The following is a 20,139-nucleotide window of genomic DNA, read 5'->3' as shown; positions in this document are numbered from 1 at the left end:
GTGTTTTTGGAGGGTAGGGCTGTTCAGCCCTGACCACACAAAACCTAACTAGTTTATTGTTAGTGCAGTTCAAATCCTGACATGGGTCAGTGAAACCTCCAGTTCATTGTACTGTATCCCCTCTATCACTGATTCTAACAATCTTTTGTGACAGAAAATTATCACTAGCTGTGGTGGAACTAAGATTCACCTCTGCTACCCTGACATCCCTCGAATCAAACTACTCCTGGGTCTTTTAAGACAATGGAACAATTTTCCACCTGGCCATCAAACGTGGCCTATTTCCCAGCACCACCTCTCTAATTAAGGTTGCCAACCCTCTCAGATTGGTCAGGAGTCTACCAGAATCAGTACTGATCTCCCGCTGACTACTGAAAGCGATCCGGGAGATTTTAATAGGTACAGTACAATTAATGACATTACACCATGTTGGGGAAAAAAATATCCCGGAATAGCTTCAATCAGAGTTGGCAACCCTATCTCTAATCCTTGGCTAACACACACACACAAGATTTTGTTACCAGTCTCATTTTGACTTGGGTGTTCCATGTCCTATGGGGCATCGAAAGAATCGCTAAATATCTTTGGGGTGTTCATAAAGTCATTGCAGAGCAATATGATGGTATTCGAGGTACATCATCACAATGTAACATCCCATGATAATGTGACGTTGCATGACAATGCAGACATGACAGGAGGCATGCTCAATGTGTTCTGGAAAGCAAAGTCTAAAGCCGGAGTTCTCAACCTTTATCTTTCTGAGCCCCTCCTCCCCCCAACAGCTATAAGAATTCCAGGGCCCACCTGTGTCACAACCATTGTTTTTCTGCATATAAAAGCCAGGGCCAGCATTAGGGAGTAGCAAGGGGGACAACTGCCCAGGGCCCCGTGAAGCTAAGTTGCTCAGGCTTCGGCTTCAGCTCCGGGTGACAGGGCTCAGGGCGTCAGCCCCATACGGTGGGGCTTTGGCTTTCTGCCCTGGGCCCCAGCATGTCTAATGCCGGCCCTGCTTGGCGGACCCCCTGAAACCTGCTTGCAGTCCCCCACAGGGCGCCGTAGTCCACTGGTTGAGAACCACTGGTCTAAAGTGTGGTGCTTTTGCCATTCAATGCGTCAACCAAAGAGATTGTGGAGGGGATTTCCCTGTCTCTGGTTAAGCTTCATCCCTGTCTGGAAGTTGTGAAGCCATTCTTCTCAGGGATCATTTTTATTCATTATATTCATATTTTATTCATTCATTATAAATATACTTGCTGAACAGAAAGCGGTTGACAGATTCATAGGTTTTAAGGCCAGAATGGACCATTATGATCATCTAGTCTGGCATCCTGCATAGCAAGGGCCGAAGAACCTCAATAATAATAAGCGTTTTGCCTTTGGAAGACACCAGGTTGCACAAAAAAAGACTTGGTTTCAAAATAAAGGTTCCTGAGAAGAATGCCCAAATCCCACCTCCCTGTGCTTGAAGAGTATGTGTGAGGGAATGGGGTGGTGTGTCAAGGGGTTACGCATCAGCCAAAATAAATCAATACAAATTGAGCTGGGCCCTGGAGAGGTGCACTTGAAGCCCTGTTTTACCCTAGCTGCGCCTCCCAGATGATGAGGCCACCCCCGCTGTTTTCAGGGCACTTTAATCACTGCCCCCACCCACCCACGCATACACCCCTCTCCTCCTGAGCACCCCTGCTCCCCTCTCACCCCTCCCTTTCAGGGCATCCCCAGCTAGAAAACAGCCGCTCCCCACCCCTCCTGCACTGCTCCTCCAGCTCGCAGCCAGCCCTGCCCGCCGCGCGGCCGCTAGGAAATGCGCGGGGCGCGTCCGCCTTGCGCTTTGCTTCTGCTCCCTCGCGCCTCCGCAAGGTGTCGCCTTTTGCAGAGGAAAAGCCTGTGCAGCAACCGCTCTTTTAATTATTTATTTACAACGTGGGGGGAGGGGCAGGACGAGGGCAGAGGGACTGCGGGGGGAGGGGGGGCGGCTGGAGGGGGCGCAGCCACTGTATTTATTTACTTTGCAATCTGCCTCCTCTGGGCAGCGCCGCTGTGGTGCTCACCTCCCCTGCCCCCACCCGGGCAGACTGGGTTGTTATTTGCACAACAACAGAATCAATCCGACACCTTGGATTGAACCCTCCATAATGACTTCCCTTTTTGTCCTGGCGAAGCTCGCCGCCTAGATCTTCCCTTCTCTTATTAGCATCTGCTGCAAAATAAATCGCGCCGGCAAGCCTGAATAGATACAACTCTCTTAAAAAGGCGGGGGGGGGGGAAGAGCTACAAAGGAGCAGGACCCTAAAGGCACCCACCCTCCTCTGCGCTCCATGCAAAGCACTGAATAGGCACATCATTGGTGCAATTATAACCTAAATCCCCCCCCCCAACTGCTCAGGGTGGCCGGGCGTGCAGCTCGGGTTTTGCATTCTCCTTTTATATTCTTATTTATTTGCAAAGGGAATTGGACCTAATTCTCCTTGCAAAGCATAAAGAGCAAAGGGGCTTTTGGCGCCAAATGCCAGGCGCCTCCCCTGCTTTTATGGAAATTAGGGAGGTGGGGTTAAGCCTCTCTCTCCTCTCGCCTTTTCCTCCCCGGGTGTGTCAGGGTTTTTTTTAGTTAATAATATCCAAGAGCTTCAAAGCCAGCCAGTGACAGTCATCTGTCTGCAAGCAAAGGGTGAATGTGGAGGCTTAAGCCAGCCTTGGGGGACGAGCGGGCTGGCGCTCAATAAAGTGCAACATACAAGATCATCTGCCTCTTTTTTTTTCCTGCCCCCCTCCCCCTTTTGCAACACCACCCATCACCAAGGAGGAGGTAAGAAGAGGCAGCTGCAGGGACCGCGGCTGTAATAAGAAGGGAGGGCAAAACCAAATAAATAAATAAAACCTCACGTTGTATTGGAGTTGCAAAACTAGGGACGATGGGGGGGAATGCAGGGGCAGTTAAGTGATTTGCGTGGGGGTGGGGGGGGTTTCACTGACCAGAAGGAAATCCTCAGGGTTTCTGAAGCTGTTGCATAGACATCGCTGTGTTTTGTAGGAGAAGTTTCATTGCTTTGATTTATTTTAAACGGTTGCAATAGATTTTGTAAGTAGAAAAATGGTACAATAGTGGAAGCGGTCAGGGGGCGGGGCAGGGAGAGAGCAGCTGAGCGGGGCTCGTTTCATTGCATTTCATCATAAGGCTTTTTTTTTTCTTTTTTTATGGAGATTTTCTTTTTGGTCTCAGTTTGAATGTCAGCTGTTTGAAACTCAGCAAACCGATTTTCCTGCGGGTTGCGCTAGCTGAGGTGAAGGGGGACACTGAACGCCTGTTCCAGACTTAAAAGGTCATTTTAAATGTCTGATGCAACCGGGCTCCGGTGCTGGAAGGGGGTTGTGGTGGGCTGGTCAGGGGCACAATGAAGGAATCTTCCGGAGGGAGAGGGAATCGAAAGCTTGTTTGTAGCAGGTCTCGTTGAATGTAGTGGCAATGTGCAAAGTTCCCTTGTTGCAAATGCAGCCTTTCACCCCTTTGCTCAGTGGGCAGCTGAGCAAGAAAGAAACTTCCTGTACCTTGTTGCCATATCGAAGGGCTTTGTTGTTAGTGCCGGCTTTGTTTTTTTTTTTTAATTGAAATTATTATATAAGGTTTGCTGCATTTTGCTACTTCCGATCCCCCCCCCCCCCTCCGCCCGCGTGTTGTGTGCGGGTTTCTCTGAGTAGCTTTGCCTGAATGAACTGGCAAGTTGTAAAGTTGCACGGAGCCGCCTCTCCTCTGCCCCTTTTGCATCCTCCTCTGTCCCCTTTGCACCGTTCTGCGGATGACAAAAAGGGGGGGAAACTTCCACTACTTTTGTTGGCATATTAAGAGGGCTTTCTGGAGCGATTGCGGTATCAAGCTTTGCATATGTATACAGTGTATTGGTTGGGTTACTCTGTGTTTGGTTCTCTGGAGCAATTTGAAGAGCTTGCAATGTGTAAGGCTGCACAGACACCCCTTTGCAGATCTCCTGTCCCTTTCTGGCGTGTTTCGTTTTGTTGCAGAGCATAGGCTTAAAACAGAAAAGTTTGCACGTGTGTGCACAGGCTGTCCTGGTTGTGTGTGTGTGGTTTTTGTTGTTTGTTTGGGTTGTTTTTTTTTTTTTTTGTCTAAGTGGTTTAAGCAGCATTAAGGGAGTGCTCCCTGCATTCCTGCAGCATTTTAATGATTATGGGCTTTACTTTTTTTTAATTGGGAGGAATGAATTGTTATACAATAATCTATCTAAATGTATTTCCTCTGGTTTTAACTAGTTGCTTATTTTTGATTTTTTTTTTAAATTTTCTTTCAGGTGTTGAGAGAAGTCTCTCTCTCTCTCTCTCTCTCAGTGGAAACACACTCAGACCTCCCTCTAAATAACAGCCCAACTGAGGAATCAGCAGAAGGAACCCAGTAATGCCAGGGATGGTCAGTAAAAACCCAGACCTCGAGTTTGACTCTTTGCAGCCCTGCTTCTATCCAGATGAAGATGATTTCTATTTGTGCGGTCCGGACTCTGCTCCCCCAGGGGAGGACATCTGGAAAAAGTTTGAACTGCTGCCTACCCCTCCTCTGTCTCCCAGTCGGGCAGGACTTCAGGAGAACCCCCCAGGAGGGGCCCCACTGCTATGGGGAGGGGTGGCTCTAGGGGGATTACGAACCCGTGATCCTCTGGACTGGGCATCTGAACTGCTGTTGCTGCCCCCTGAGGCCGACCTTTGGGGAAGCACGGATGGAGGAGACTTACTGGAGACAGGCTTTGGGGAGAGCAACAACCTCAACTCCATCATCATCCAGGATTGTATGTGGAGTGGCTTTTCTGCCCGCGAGAAGCTGGAGAGGGCAGTGAGTGAGAAACTGCAGAGCAAAGTGGGAGCAGCAGTGGCACCAGTGACAGCTGGTGCATCCACAACCACCGCCAGCCCTGGGGGCACCAACAGCCAAGCAGAGCTCAATAACTCTGTGTCAGAGTGTGTGGATCCTGCCGTGGTGTTCCCCTTCCCCATTAACAAGAAGGAGCCAGTGGCAGCAGCCGCAGCCCCAGCAACAGGGGGAATGGCTGGCATCCGGGTGAACATTAGTGGGAGCAGTGGGATCGCACAGGGGGCAGCAGCTACCACCCAGCGCAGCAGCTGCCACACAAGTGCCACCAGAGCCAACAGCAGCTCAGGAGATGATACTCTCAGTGACTCGGGTAAATACTCCGCTCATCACAGATTTGTTAGCCTGTGTGCATATCCCCAGAGGTATTGTGTGTGCATGGTTGCCGCACCCTCAAATGCAGCTTTGTGGGCAGCATCACCTTTATGATGCATCTCCCCCAACCAAAGGTGTAGACGGAGAGAGTGAATTCATTGGGACAGCCTTGCAAAATTCAGTTCACTTAGGGTGAGTGTTAGTTGCTGGTCAAGTAAATTAGCATTAGTTTTTTATTATCCTGGTAAGGTGGGTGAGTAACGTTGTGCCTGGCTGGTACATTATCATGAACATTTTGCAAGGCTGCCTTAGGCTATTGGCAGTGAGGAAAAAAGAAGGGGTGGTCTTTCTCTCTCTCTCTCTCTTCACACTTTCCTTCCTGTAATCAACATTAAGCTCCGTCTTCCCTTCTCCTCCCCCCTGCCCCCATGTGGTTAGGAGACCAAAGAAAATAAATCCGTGGTCCTAGGTCATGCCCCCTTTCTTTGTTTCTTGCATCTCAGTGAGTCACTAAAAAAAAAGATTGGGGGAAAGTTGGTTGCCATATGCCTGAGTGCTTGAGGAAGCCCCCTGCCTTGAAGGGCTTGGGCAGGGAGAGAGGAGGGGTAAGTAAAAGGGCAACTGAAGTATTGGGGGGGTGGAGCTGGGGAAGAACAAATATTGCACAATCAGTTCAGTGTAAAACATGACAGTGGTGTGAGCCCTTAGGGCATGGGAACTCCTGCTGTTGAAGAGAAGGGAGGCTGGGAGAGAGTCCACCACCAGCAGATTTAGAAGAGGTCAAATCCATGTATGGTGCCACTAAAGTTAGTCTGGAAGAGGGGAAGCTTGAAAAATCTCAGACCACTCTCATTTGCTTTACTTCATTGATAAAAACATAACCAAGAACAAAACCCGTCACTGTCCAAGTGGGTGCGTACGTTTTATTCCCTCCCATTTCTAACAGGTATATGGATTTGCCAGTAGGTGGCAGCATGCTTGTCCTAGGACATTGCCTATTTGAAAGGATTCCTTGAAGGAGACCCTTTGGCAGGCAGCTGATGATAAAGCAGTCAGTGGTATATAACTAAAGGGCATCCTATTCTGAGCATGTTTATACTTAACAGATGCTGGATGAACTTGGAGTGTTTTTTTTTTAATCTTCTCCCATGCCAAAGCGTACCGTGTGGTTAATCTCAAAATTCATTCATGGGGCCAAATAAAATGCAGCTTATGCAGAATGTATTGTGTAAATAGTGCATTGACCATACAGTAAAAGTGTTTTTAGTGTAAAATCATCCTGCCTTGTACATGGTTTTGGAATGGCTAGGCAGTCTAATAATTTAGCAGGGAAATGTTTTATTTTTGGGTCTTTGGATTAAGACAGGCAGAGGAAAATCTTGATGCAAAAAATTCCTCTCATGTAAAAGAAGCCCAGTTCAATTGTAAACACAGTTTCTCTTATGTAAATGAGTAGATCCATATGACGATCATCATAAACTCGATGATAAGCCTCCTGTTTCAAAAGGCTCACTGTCCCTTTAATGTCTGTGCCTTGACAGCTTTCTGTGAGGAAGCACTTCCTCCCAACAGCTGTCTTCTTGGCAGTAAACCAAAACATTGGCTTAAAGGGACTCTTAGATTGGAACAGCTTCACATTCTGCATCAGAACAAATCCAGCGATTGTTTAGTTTTCTGGCTCCTTTTTGATCAAGCAAGGGAGGTGTTGTGGGTGTGTGCGCGCTCGCACACAGTGTGTGTTCTGTACCCCAGTTTTTTGGCTAAAGTATAAATTAGGGCATTTTCTCAAATACTGTTTCCTCTAATGTGTTTATTTGGGTTGAACCTTTATGGATCCTCCTATTATACAGCTTAAAAGTGCAGAAAACTATCTGTTCTTAGAGTTAGCAAATACCCACTTATTGTGTCTGGGTCTGAGTGTATGCATGGTGTGTCTATATTTATTTAGCTCCATCTATCTGCAGATAGTTAGTATATGCACCCTATTTTTATCCTAATATTTGTGCATATTTTGAACACTTAAAATACTTACAGGTTGCTGTTTGTCCTGAGAATTCACACAGATATGTTACTAGTTTTTAAATTTCAAGGTCCTGTGTGAATATTTTTTGGAGAGAACAACTTACTTTCTTTATTTTACATTTTGTGTTTCTAAAGATGATGACGAGGAAGAGGATGAAGAGGAAGAAATTGATGTTGTGACAGTGGAGAAGAGGCGTTCCTCCTCCAACAAGGCTGTTACTACTCTTACTATTACTGTGCGCCCTAAAAATGCCACCTTGGCATCGGTGAGAATGCAGCAGAATGAACTGATTCTAAAGCGTTGCGCCCCGATTCACCAGCAGCATAATTACGCTGCCCCTTCTCCATACATGGAAAGCGAAGATGCCCCGCCGCAGAAAAAGCTAAAAAATGAGGTGCCCCGTCCAATAAAACCTATGATCCAACCAAAGTCTAAGAGTTCAAGTCCTCGAAACTCAGATTCAGAAGATAGTGAACGTCGACGCAACCACAATATTCTGGAACGTCAGCGGCGTAATGACCTGCGATCTAGTTTTCTCACATTAAGGGACCATGTACCTGAACTGGTTAAAAATGAGAAGGCTGCAAAAGTGGTCATCTTGAAAAAAGCCACTGATTATGTCCATTCTCTTCAGGCAGAGGAACACAAGTTATTGCTAGAAAAGGAAAAATTGCAAGCCAGACAACAGCAGTTGCTAAAGAAAATAGAACACACACGGACTTGCTAAACTTTTTTTTTGTCTGACCTGGACAGTCACTGCCACTTTGCACATTTTTGATTCTTTTAAAAAAAAAATTGTGTTTTTTGACGTTAAGAATGTTGGGTTTACTTTCAATCCAGTCCCTCAAGTAGTTAACAATTTATGTTATCTGGGTACAGAGCACATGGATGTTCTTGCAAGGAGTTTAACAGACTGCCAAACTATGATGGACTGCCCTTGTATTTTTTCTTAAGAGCTATAGATGTTCTTTAAAAGTTGTGAGCCTTTGGAGCTGCTGATGACACCTAGTTAAGTTTAAAAACGTTCATTCCTAATTTTGAATGGTGCTTATGTTCTAACAGATGTTACTTTAGGGGTTACCATTTGTACCTCTGTGGGAATTTTCTGTAAATACCATCTACACACTTGCCTTTTGTACATGTCTTGGGTTATGAGAGGTGGCTCTTGCTACCAGTATTTGACTGGAAGTTCATACCTAAGTACTGTAATACCTCAATGTTTGAGGAGCATGTTTTTGTATACAAATATATTGTTAATCTCTGTTATGTACTGTACTAATTCTTACACTGCCTGTATACTTTAGTATGATGCTGATACATAACTAAATTTGATACTTATATTTTCGTATGAAAATGAGTTGTGAAAGTTTTGAGTAGATATTACTTTATCACTTTTTTGAACTAAGAAAACTTTTGTAAAGAAATTTACTATATATGCCTTTTCCTAGCCTGTTTCTTCCAGTTAATGTATTTGTTAATGTTTGGTGCATAGAACTGGGTAACTGCAAAGTTCTGTGTTTAATTTCTTCCAACGATGTACATTTAGTGCTGCGTCTTATAGCACTTTGAAATACCTCATGTTTATGAAAATAAATAGCAATTAAATGATGTGCTCTTCACTATTTATTTATAAACATAGTTATCCTCTTTTATTGTAAGTTTAATGGTGCCCATGAGACATAAAGACATGATTCGAGCCCCCCGTACTTACTATCACAGGATAGCTTACACTTCAGGAGGGGTGAGAAGCCAGCAAATTACTGTTTCTGTTAACAAAGTAATTGTAATGGGAACGATTATAATGTACTTGTGTCAATCCACATGTCAGATCTTTTCTTTGATATCATGAGTTTTCTATGGGCCTTAGCCAAAGCCCATTGAAGACTCCCCTTGACTTCAGTAGGCTTTGGATCAGTCACTGAATGTACAGCAAGCACTCTCAAGGCTTGGATGCAATGCTGTTTTCCACCAGCTGGTGATCTGGCTTTCAGTGCTGGAGGCATATGGTGAGAGCAGTGGAATGAACTGCCATGGGGAGGAAAGAGAAGTGTCAGTGTAGTGAACCAGGATCTTAGGATCTGAGCCTTACTCTAATTCTGTTCCTTCTTTCTTATTGTATCAAAAGCCATACCCCAAAGGTTGACCACCATTTGTTAGGAGAGGCAAAATTTGTGCTGGTCTGTGGTTTGTATTCTGTCTAAATGCCAAAGTATCTATTAACAATGCTCAGACATAAGTTAAAATTCCCACTTCTGCTTAGGCAGCAGTCTTGCTGTGCTTTTTAGCACTGAGCTGTGCTGTATCCCAACACTGCCATAGCAGGCTTGTAATGCTGCACAAATGCCATTTCTGAAGCCTGGGGGGGGGGGGGCAAAAAGTACAGAAGCCAAGCAGTATGTATGCTGCGGAATCAAGATTGGCAGGTTCCTTTTTCCTCAGCAGGAAGATTTGTGGATGGGACAAGGGCAGGGCCAGTGGGTCTGTGAAAAACACTTGATCACTGGACCGTAACTGCCTACGGAGTGTGTAGTGGTCCCAAGAGCTGTTTTATCAGTAGGCTTTGCAGAATTCAATATTTATTTTAAAAATAATTTTGACAAGTAATACTGATGTTTATTTGTAAGTACTTTTTTATTTTTACTGACTTAAATTTTCATAAGTGCAGGAAATTATGGGGAGGGATCAGACAATAAGGAGAGGGTCAGACAATTATTTAAAGACAGCCGATGTTGATTAAAAAGTTAATGTTTTAAAACCATTAAAACACAAATTGTCAACATCACATGTTAAAATGTACAAAGTAAATATCCTTAATTCAAACTCTAAGAAGCTCTGAAGCAGCATTTTTCTCACTTTGCCTATCTAGAGATTTGATGATTATAGATGGAAATATTTTTTGTCAGTGAAATCAACCTCTCCCCATATTTGCCAGTAAAAATCTAATCCTTCGAAGCCTATGTTTCAGCCAGGCTGGGCAAGACCTTCACACACACCCCTTATTCTGCAACTGCATGGAGATGAAGGACTTCCACACTCCAGCCAACTCTTTATCAAAGGCAGTGGGAGTTTTGCTTAAGTAAGGACTTCAGGGGTTGGAACTACTTATGTATAATCCAGTAAATGTATAGGGGCCAGAGCCTCATCTCGTATAAACTGGTATAGCTCCATTGGCTTCAACCAAGTCTGCACCAACATACTCCATGTTGCCTGTATGTGTATGTTAATTCTAAATTGTTAATTTAGATGTGATTCAAGAGTTTATTCCATAAATAAAATTCTCAGGGAAGTGAGGGGAGTTTTGTGGGCTAGGGAAGCTGGCTCAGGTCCTGATCAAAGGATCAAAAGCTGGGGGAATAAATGTCACTTTATTAAATGTAATAGAGAGTTCCATTTTAAGTGTTATAATTTCTTTCAAGAAGCCAGTTCTGAACTGCAGCTTCTATTTTAATGCTTCATTAGTTCTTGAAAATAACATTCAAGATTGGTTGGTCAGAAATAAGTAAAGAGGTAAACGATAAATTATTTTCCCATGTGCACTACTTCAGTTAGTTCTGATTTAGGGCCTGATCCAAAGCCCATGGAACTGCAAGGGGCTCTTTCCTCTAAGTAAGTTTACTGAATCGCAACCATTCCAGCAACACAAAATGACGTTACTTAAAAAAAGAAAAAAAAAAAGACTAAAACATATTTTGCATAGACAACTACAGTCTTGTCCATGCTGGAGCACTTAACTGTACGAGTTACAACTAGTTTGAAAACCGTTCTCAAGCCAGTTCTATTAGCAACTGCTGTTAGAATGTTGTTCTGAAGCACTGTTTGTGAACAGTCGTAAGTAGCCTGGGTTTCATTTCCATAGGGGAAGGGAGTTTTTTCATACATCCGTCCTGTTGCCTTCCCCATTTTCACTAGCACAGCTTCTTAACATTAACGAGTAATCACGCTGAATATGGATGTAAAAACTATGCTACAACTGTCATTGCATATGCTTTCATACATGCTCACAAACCATAATATGGGCAGACACGAATCACTGATGGAGGTGGCAGTGCCCATTTATTGGATATGCAATATCCAGAAATATTTCCATAATTTATCAGAAACAATTACCATCTATTCTGTTTATATGTCATGCTCATTGCTGTGGCATCTGAGTGATTAGGGATCAAGATGAATGTAAAACTAAGATGTAAAGTGTTTGTTTAAAGATTCAGCACAAAAAACCATTTTTAAGTGTCCTTTTTGGAAGAATGGGGGCCTGATCCTACTTCCATTTAATTAAACATCTGGCCCAGCATAGTTAATCAATAGTCCTCTACACAGCACTACCACTACCCTTCTTTGGGGTTTTCTTTTTCTTTTAAATAACTTTTAGGGGTTACTAGCTTTCAAAAGGGAAACTAGCTTTCAAAATTGTGATAGGTGGCAATTTGGCAAAGACAGGTTTTGTGTTTGTTTTTACATTTGAAAATCTAAGTTTTAAGGACTTTTAAGTCAAAATGAAATGGAAGTTGGTTTATTTTGGATGCTTTCTTGCATACAAACTTCGTTATTTAAATGAAAACGTGAAAAGACATGATACGGCCCTATGCTGTTGTGGTTTTATTTTGTTTGGTTTCTTGAGGAGCGCTTGGGGTAAAAGGGAAAGACAGATTTAGAAAATAAGTGTTTTATTTAACAATAGTTTCATGAAGATCCTTATGCAGATGTAGACAACAGAAAAACTACTCTTTCATGCCAATCTACAGAGTTTAGAGTCCCTAAGTACTCATTCAAATACGATATAGAGACACTCCATCCCATCCTGTTAATGATATGCATGTTATATTTTCATGACACAATATCTCTGGAGGAGCAGTTAGAAATGATGAGGTCTGTTGAACTGCTTGACAAATTCCAGTGGAAGGGCCAAATTCTGCCCTCGGGTCAACCACAGGACTGCATTTAATGCAGAACTTGGCCCTAACTATTATGAAGGTTAAGGTAACTTTCTCTATGGACAGGCTATGCTATAAATGCTTATAGACAGGTTTTTTTTACCTTCTTTTGAAGCCAATCTGGCCAATCAGAGAAAGGATGCTGAACTACATGGACCACTGGTCTGATCTACTATGCCAATCCCTATGTTCTTGTTTCTTGAACACAGATGTACCATTGCTGCTCACTGAACAAAATGGATTTCTCCCTAGTATGTAATACCTGAGTTAAAATGTCCCCCAAAGGACACTCCCCAGCCCCCGATTTTCTGCTTATTTTGTTAAAAATACCATTAAAACACATGGACCTTCAAACACCCAAAATGAAATGGTTCCCCCATAAAGCAGTAAAAACAAAAATTCACCTTTGGGAGAGCTTAAAGAGGTGAAATGCGTTAATTGTATCATTATCACTATGTCACCTGTTGCTAATAATGCATGTGAAAGTAAATTTGCTGGACCCCAAGCTGCTATTATAGCAACTTATCACCAAGTCATGGCAGAAATTGCTTGAGTTTTCATTACATGTATAATTCACGCAGGGCACTGTTTGTATTATATGTGCTGATGACCCCAAACACAATGAAATTACTTATAAATGATATCAGCTTTAAGTCTGAATTGCCTGGTTTGTTACGGGTTTAAATCAGAAGATTAAGGTTGTTTAAACATTATGTTTTTGTGTGAATTTGCTTCTCTTTGATTTTACATTGTTTATTGTGGTCTTTACAAATGGGAAATTCAGGACTTTTTAATGAAAATAATACTTTGCATTTCTTTAATCTGAGGATCAGAAAACAGTTTATATATTTGTAGCCTCACAGCATTCTTGTGAATTAAGTCTTGACTGCAAGGAGAACTGGGGGTGCTCAGTACTTCTGAAAATTAGATTTTAAGAATCCCACAGGAAGTCTATGGCAAAGGAGGAATAGAAGGTAAAATCTTGGCATAGTGAAATTAGTGGGACTTTGCCCAGAATACAGATCTCGTGATTCCCAGTGCTATGCCTTAACCACAGTACCATGCTTGCCCCACTTTTTCCATTTCAGACCCATGACTTGTGTGTGAGGTCAGCAACATTTGGCCTATCAAAAATAAAATGAACTTCTCATCCAAAAAGTGTTTGTATACGTTGTAAAGATAATTTTAATACGTTGATTATCTACCACAGCTAATTTAGAAATAAGTCCATATCCAAATATAGTAAGCAGCATGACCGGCTATCATTGGTCCGTTGAAGAAACCATATGGCTATAGTTTCTTGTACATGTGATTGCAGGGTGACTATCCTAAATAACAGAAATGTAAACCATACACACATAATAAACAAAATGTGATTATTGTTTGAACCCCAGATGGGTGTATGTTTATTATCCACCAGAATTACCACTGAATTACAGAGGTCACCTATCTGAAATATCAAGTTAAATTGTTTGTACAGCTGCCATCTTGGGAGACCGTATCTCTGCTGTGATGCCTACAAATCTCGACTATCTACCATTGGTTAGGCAAGTGGTGAACAGGCTTTTATTTTTAAGGTAAAATTGGATTGATATCCCCCTTTCCCTGTTTTGTCCATTTGTTGCTTTCTATATGACATTTAGATTGTAAGCTCTCGGGCAGGGGCGGGGCAGGGGCTGTCATCTTTGTTACGTGTCTGTACGGAGGCTAGATTAGGTAATGCTACTGTAATCATAGGGCTGCAAGGGACCTTGAGAGATCATCAAGTTCATCCTCTTTTGCTGTGGCAGGACCATGTATATCCTTGACCGGAGTTTGTCCAACCTGTTCTTAAAAACCTCCAAGGGCAGGATTCCACAACCTTCTTCGGTAACCTATTCCAGTACCTAAATCTCTTTATAGTAAGAAAGTCTTTTCTTAATATCTAACCTAAATCTCCTATGCTGCAGATTAGGCTCACTACTTCTTGTTTTCCCTTCATTGGACATGGAGGGCAATGGATCACTGTCCTCTTATAACAGCCATTAACATATTGGAAGATTATTATCAGGTCCCCCCGCCATCTCAAGACTAAACCTACCTAGTTTTTTAACCTTTCTTCACAAGTCAGGTTTTCTAAATCTTTTATCATTTTTGCTGCTGTCCTCTGGACTCCCTCCCATTTGTTCACATAATTCTTAAAGTGTGGTGCCCAAAACTGGACACAATATTCCTGCTGAGGGCTCACCAGTGTCAAGTAGAGTACCTCCCAGTCTTACATACGGCACTCCTATTCGTACAACCCAGAATGATATTAGCCTTTTTTGTAACTGCGTCACATTGTTGGCTTATATTCAGATTGTGATCAACTATAACTCACAGATCCTTTTCAGCAGTACTACCACCTAGCTAGCTATTCCCCATTTTGTACTTGGCATTTGGTGTTTCCTTCCTAAGTGTAATACTTTGCACTTGTCTTTAGTGAATTTCTTCTTGCTGATTTGAAACCAATTATTCAATTTATCAAGGTCATTTTGAATTCTAACACTAACTTCCAAAGTGTTAGCAACCTCTTCCTGCTTGGTGTCAGCCAAGTTTTTTATATGCATACTCTTCACTCCATTTTCCAAGCCATGAATGGAATAGTACTGGACCCAGGACAGACCGCTTCAGGACTCCACTCTATATGTTCTCCCAGTTTGACAGCGAACCATTGACAAAACTCATTCTCAGCTCCTAGTGCCTCTTGCTCCCAACTCCTCACATGCACCACAAACTGAAGTGAGCTCCTTTTTAAACCCAGGTGCCATGATTAGCCTACTCTTTGACTTTGGTTTTTCACCCACTTTATAGTAATCTAATAATAACAACTCATAAAAAGCAGTTCGTTTTGCAGTATAGACAGGAGTGAATCATGCTTTTATTCTGTTCCAGATGGTATGTCACACTGGAACTTCAGCAGGGCTACAACATTGTTCAGAACCACCGTTAAAAGATGATTCATTACAGTCTACCTTGCAAGACCAAGCTACAGTTTAAGTATTGTGACAAAGTTCCTGCTCTACTTTGGTGGGCCTTGTGCTTATTGGCGGATTTGCTCGCCTTGGAGCTTCACATTAGCCCTCAGCTTGGCCATTTTTCTGAATTCACAGTCCAGGTTGACTCCTCCTGTGTCTGACCAGGAGAGGGGAGGATTTGGGGGGAACCCGGGCCTGCCCTCTACTCCGGGTTCCAGCCCAGGGCCCTGTGGAATGCAGCTGTCTAAAGTGCCTCCTGGAACAGCTGTGCGACAGCTACAACTCCCTGGGCTAGTTCCCCATGGCCTCCTCCCAACACCTTCTTTATCCTCACCATAGGACCTTCCTCCTGATGTCTCATAATGCTTGTACACCTCAGTCCTCCAACAGTCTGTGTTCTCATTCTCAGCTCCTAGTGCCTCTTGCTCCCAACTCCTCACATGCACCACAAACTGAAGTGAGCTCCTTTTTAAACCCAGGTGCCATGATTAGCCTGCCTTAATTGATTCTAGCAGCTTCTTGATTAGAACACCTGCGGCCAATCAGCCTATCTGTCTTAATTGTCTCCAGAAGGTTCCTGATTGTTCTGGAACCTTCCCTCTTACCTTACCCAGGGAAAAGGGATCTACTTAGCCTGGGGCTAATATATCTGCCTTCTATTACTCTCCTGTAGCCATCTGGCATGACCCTGTCACAGTATGTTAGGTGACTTCCTTGTGATAACTGGATCCCTCCAACTTGGTAGTTGCTCCAGTGTCAACAGAGCTTTCAATATTGGAGTCAAAGTGGTAACTTCAAGAAAAACACAGTTCATTGGTTTGGCTCAGTATGAAAATGGTCTGTCTCACATATCTTTAAGGATGCTTTGTAAGAATAAAACAGCAGTTGCAACTTTATTGGAATGGAAGCATATAATTAATTTCTTTGATATATTCTTTCTATTTGCAATTGAGTAAAATAGGTAAATAGCTATTGTCTTCATTTTGCTTCGTAGATCGACAAAATAGTGATTAGTTTAGTATTCAAATGCTCCAAATGTGAGGCACACACCAACAGAAAAAAGGTAAGGAGTTCAGGAATGGTGGAAAATAAATGGTCATACTAGTATACCAAAAGTTTCTGGAACAAATCATTTTGTACATCTATAACACAGCATGGAATTTTATTTACTCAATGTCCAATACATGAGTAACTTTTCCATCTGCTCAAGAAACTCCCTGAAAAAGTACAGGAACGGATCTGTGCAGACACATGCCTAGAACCCCGACCAGGGGTATTCTATTTGCTACCCAAGATCCATAAACCTGGAAATCCTGGACACCCCATCATCTCAGGCATAGGCACCCTAACAGCAGGATTCTCTGGCTATGTGGACTCTCTCCTCAGGCCTACGCTACCAGCACTCCCAGCTATCTTCGAGACATCACTGACTTCCGGAGGAAACTACAATCCATAGGTGATCTTCCAGAAAACACCATCCTAGCCACTATGGATGTAGAAGCCCTCTACACCAACATTCTACACAAAGATGGACTACAAGCTGTAAGGAACAGTATCCCCGATAATGTCATGGCAAACCTGGTGGCTCACCTTTGTGACTTTGTCCTCACTCACAACTATTCACATTTGGGGACAATATATACCTTCAAGTCAGTGGCACTGCTGTGGGTACCCGCATAGCCCCACAGTATGCCAACATTTTTATGGCTGACTTAGAACAACGCTTCCTCAGCTCTCGTCCCCTAATGCCCCTACTCTACTTGCGCTACATTGATGACATCTTCATCATCTGGACGCATGGAAAAGAAGCCCTTGAGGAATTTCACCATGATTTCAACAATTTCCATTCCACCATCAACCTCAGCCTAGACCAATCCACACAAGCAGTCCATTTCCTGGACACTACGGTGCTAATAAGCAATGGTCACATAAACACCACTCTATACCGGAAACCTACTGACCACTATACTTACCTACATGCCTCCAGCTTCCATCCAGGACACATCACACGATCCATTGTCTAAAGCCAAGCTCTAAGATACAACCGCATTTGCGCCAATCTCCCAGACAGAGACAAACACCTACAAGATCTCTATCAGGCATTCTTAAAACTAAAATACCCACCTGCTGAAGGGAAAAAACAGATATACAGAGCCCGAAGAGCACCCAGAAGTCACCTACCACAGGACAGGCCCAACAAAGAAAATAACAGAATGCCACTAGCCATCACCTTCAGCCCCCAACTAAAACCTCTCCAACGCATCTTCAGGGATCTACAACCTATCCTGAAGGACAACCCATCACTCTCACAGATCTTGGGAGACACGCCAGTCCTTGCTTACAGACAGCCCCCCAACCTGAAGTAAATACTCAACAGCAACCACACACCACACAACAGAACCACTAACCCAGGAACCTATCCTTGCAACAAAGACCATTGTCCACTGTGTCCACATATCTATTAGGGGACATCATCATAGGGCCTAATCACATCAGCCACGCTATCAGAGGCTCGTTCACTTGCACATCTACTAATGTTATATATGCCATCATGTGCCAGCAATGCCCCTCTGCCATGGACATTGGCCAAACTGGACAGTCTCTACGCGAAAGAATAAATGGACACAAATCTGATATCAGGAATCATAACATTCAAAAACTGGTAGGAGAACACTTTAACCTCTCTGGCCACTCAGTAAAAGATTTAAGGGTGGCAATTTTGCAACAGAAAAGCTTCAAAAACAGACTCCAATGAGAAACTGCTGAGCTTGAATTAATATGTAAACTAGATACCATTAACTTGGGTTTGAATAGAGACTGGGAGTGGCTGGGTCATTACACATATTGAATCTATTTCCCCATGTTAAGTATCTTCACACTTTCTTGTCAACTGTCTAAATGGGCCATCTTGATTATCACTACAAAAGTTTTTTTCTCCTGCTGATAATAGCTCATCTTAATTAATTAGCCTCTTACAGTTTGTATGGCAACTTCCACCTTCTCTGTATGTATATATATCTTCTTACTATATGTTCCATTCTATGCATCCAATGAAGTGGACTGTAGCCCACGAAAGCTTATGCTCTAATACATTTGTTACTCTCTAAGGTGCCACAAGTACTCCTGTTCTTTTTGAAAATACAAGCTGTTATATTTAGGCAGGGCCATAGGGTTTTTTTAGTATAACAAAGGTTTAGTAGTGAATGTGTTATAGTTAATATTGGAGGAGCTCAAGTAACTTTGAGCACTGATGTGTGAAGAGATTTCCTTTACAACAAAGAAGACAAATGATCAATTGTAAAGCATGTAGATGTTCTCTTTCACTCTAGTCCTATGATCCATCTTAAAATCTCCTTGAAATGTTATGTTACATTTACTTTCTAGTTACATCTATCTTGTTTTCTAGACTTCTTTCTGAAGAAAAAATTATTAATGTGTATTACAAAGTTGTTAGTATGTTGGTCAGGTATCGTACAGATTGTATGGGACAGCTCCAATCCTTTATTTTACAATCTAAACTCAGGAAGCTCACAACAGGTGATTGTAACAGAAGAACAGAGGAATTGGGGCACTGAGAATGAGGATAACAATCATGGGAACATGTAGTTCTGTAGACTAGTTAAAGGAGTCTAAGGGAGTTAGGCAGGAGCACAACAAAGGGGAGTGCAGGTGGCTCAGTCCCCTTCCCCTTGGCCACAGATGCTACTACAAATTCACATGAATGTCCTTGCTGAGCCACCATGTCTGCTTCTGGACCAGGCCCAGAAGCAGAAGAGGAGGCAGCGTGAGGAGATGGTGGTCCAGAGTCCTGGGAAGCAGGGTCTGGGAGGTCCTGCGGGGCAGCGCTCCATGAGGAGCCACTGCCCTTGCTCTGGCCAGTTGCTGAGAGCTTCTATCACCACTTTTTCTCCATCTCCAAGGACCATGCCTGGTGAGAGAGACCGGCTGGGACCTCTCCCGCATCTTCTCCCTGCTCACCAGAGAGACTGGGACCGGGTGAAAGTTCCCTTGGAGCCTAAATTTCTGACTCTGAACATGTGCACTGGTTCCTCACTCTAGGTGGCTGGATGCCTATCTCCTGGCTAAGCCCCTGAGCGATTCACAAACTGGGGAAGACAGGCATTCAAGTGCCTAACTCACATGCAGGGCCTGATCCAGTATGCATGCTCAGAGGCCCCTACTGAATTCAGAATCTGGCCAGAGGAGGAGGAGGTGATGGTGCCCACCTTAAAATGTTCAGCCTAGTGATTAGAACACTTACCTGGGATGTGGGATGCCTGAGGGGGGAGAAAAGATTTGAACAGGGGCCACCCACTTCACAGGAGAGCGTGCTAACCACTGGGGTATGAGATATTCTAACATGGGGACCCCTCAGGCCCATTTCAAACAGAACTATGTCAATGCATACGAGGGAACTTTTAGTGCATGCCAGCAAGGTCCACTCAGGCCAGTTAGTGTACAAAACTCTGGTAGAATTTACACCCCAGCAAGTGTGCACTAATTACTGAAAGTAGCAAGTTTACTGAAAATAGCAAGAGTGACTTTCTTTTTTAAAGAAGGGCTTGTAAACAGTCCATTCTTTAAGATTTCCCCCCCTAAGAAATTAGGAGTGTGTTTGGTTTCAACAAAAACTAAAGGGATAGTAAATGCACAAAGTTTTATTTAGATACATGGTCATAAAATGTGTACGTGTGTGCACACACACAGAGCAAGTTATGTTATTGGGGTTTCTGTAAGTCTCTCAATTTTTTTCCTAAATGTGCTAGCTTCCCAGAAATGGACTCTCCCATTTTCTCTACACCAAGGTTCCCATGCACCATTCCTGAGCCAGTGAATCACAAATTAGGCTTATGTCTACAAGGGTTTCTCTCAGGCTTTATTGGCCTCCAGAGCGCTGCCTCTATCCAAATAGGCCTAACTAGTGTTCTGACGCCCTAGTGCATTATTTGTTTTGTGTGTTCACATTTGCGTCTAATGCCTGATTGCCATTGCAATATG

General features: G+C 43.3%; 2 protein-coding genes across 2 annotated transcripts in view; both read left to right on the top strand.

The window, feature by feature from the left end:
• The window catches only part of DDX1 (DEAD-box helicase 1), a 413,174-nt gene extending 405,039 nt beyond the window's left edge, over positions 1-8,135 (top strand). Inside the window, exon 25 of the mRNA XM_074947604.1 lies at positions 8,106-8,135. Coding sequence (XP_074803705.1) covers positions 8,106-8,120 — 15 coding nt within the window. The 3' untranslated portion in view covers positions 8,121-8,135. The remainder of the gene's footprint in view (positions 1-8,105) is intronic.
• MYCN (MYCN proto-oncogene, bHLH transcription factor) lies at positions 2,587-8,095 on the top strand. The gene is made up of 3 exons (XM_074947605.1): positions 2,587-2,806; positions 4,305-5,186; positions 7,346-8,095. The coding sequence occupies exons 2-3, from the start codon at positions 4,409-4,411 to the stop codon at positions 7,936-7,938; spliced, it is 1,371 nt and encodes a 456-aa protein (XP_074803706.1). The 5' UTR covers positions 2,587-2,806; positions 4,305-4,408; the 3' UTR covers positions 7,939-8,095.
• Positions 8,136-20,139: the final 12,004 nt, after the last annotated feature.

Source organism: Natator depressus, chromosome 3 (assembly GCF_965152275.1).
Source record: "Natator depressus isolate rNatDep1 chromosome 3, rNatDep2.hap1, whole genome shotgun sequence".
Lineage (NCBI taxonomy): Eukaryota > Metazoa > Chordata > Testudines > Cheloniidae > Natator > Natator depressus.
Note: the sequence above shows the minus strand (reverse complement) of the source record. Positions and strands in the feature narration are given on the sequence as shown.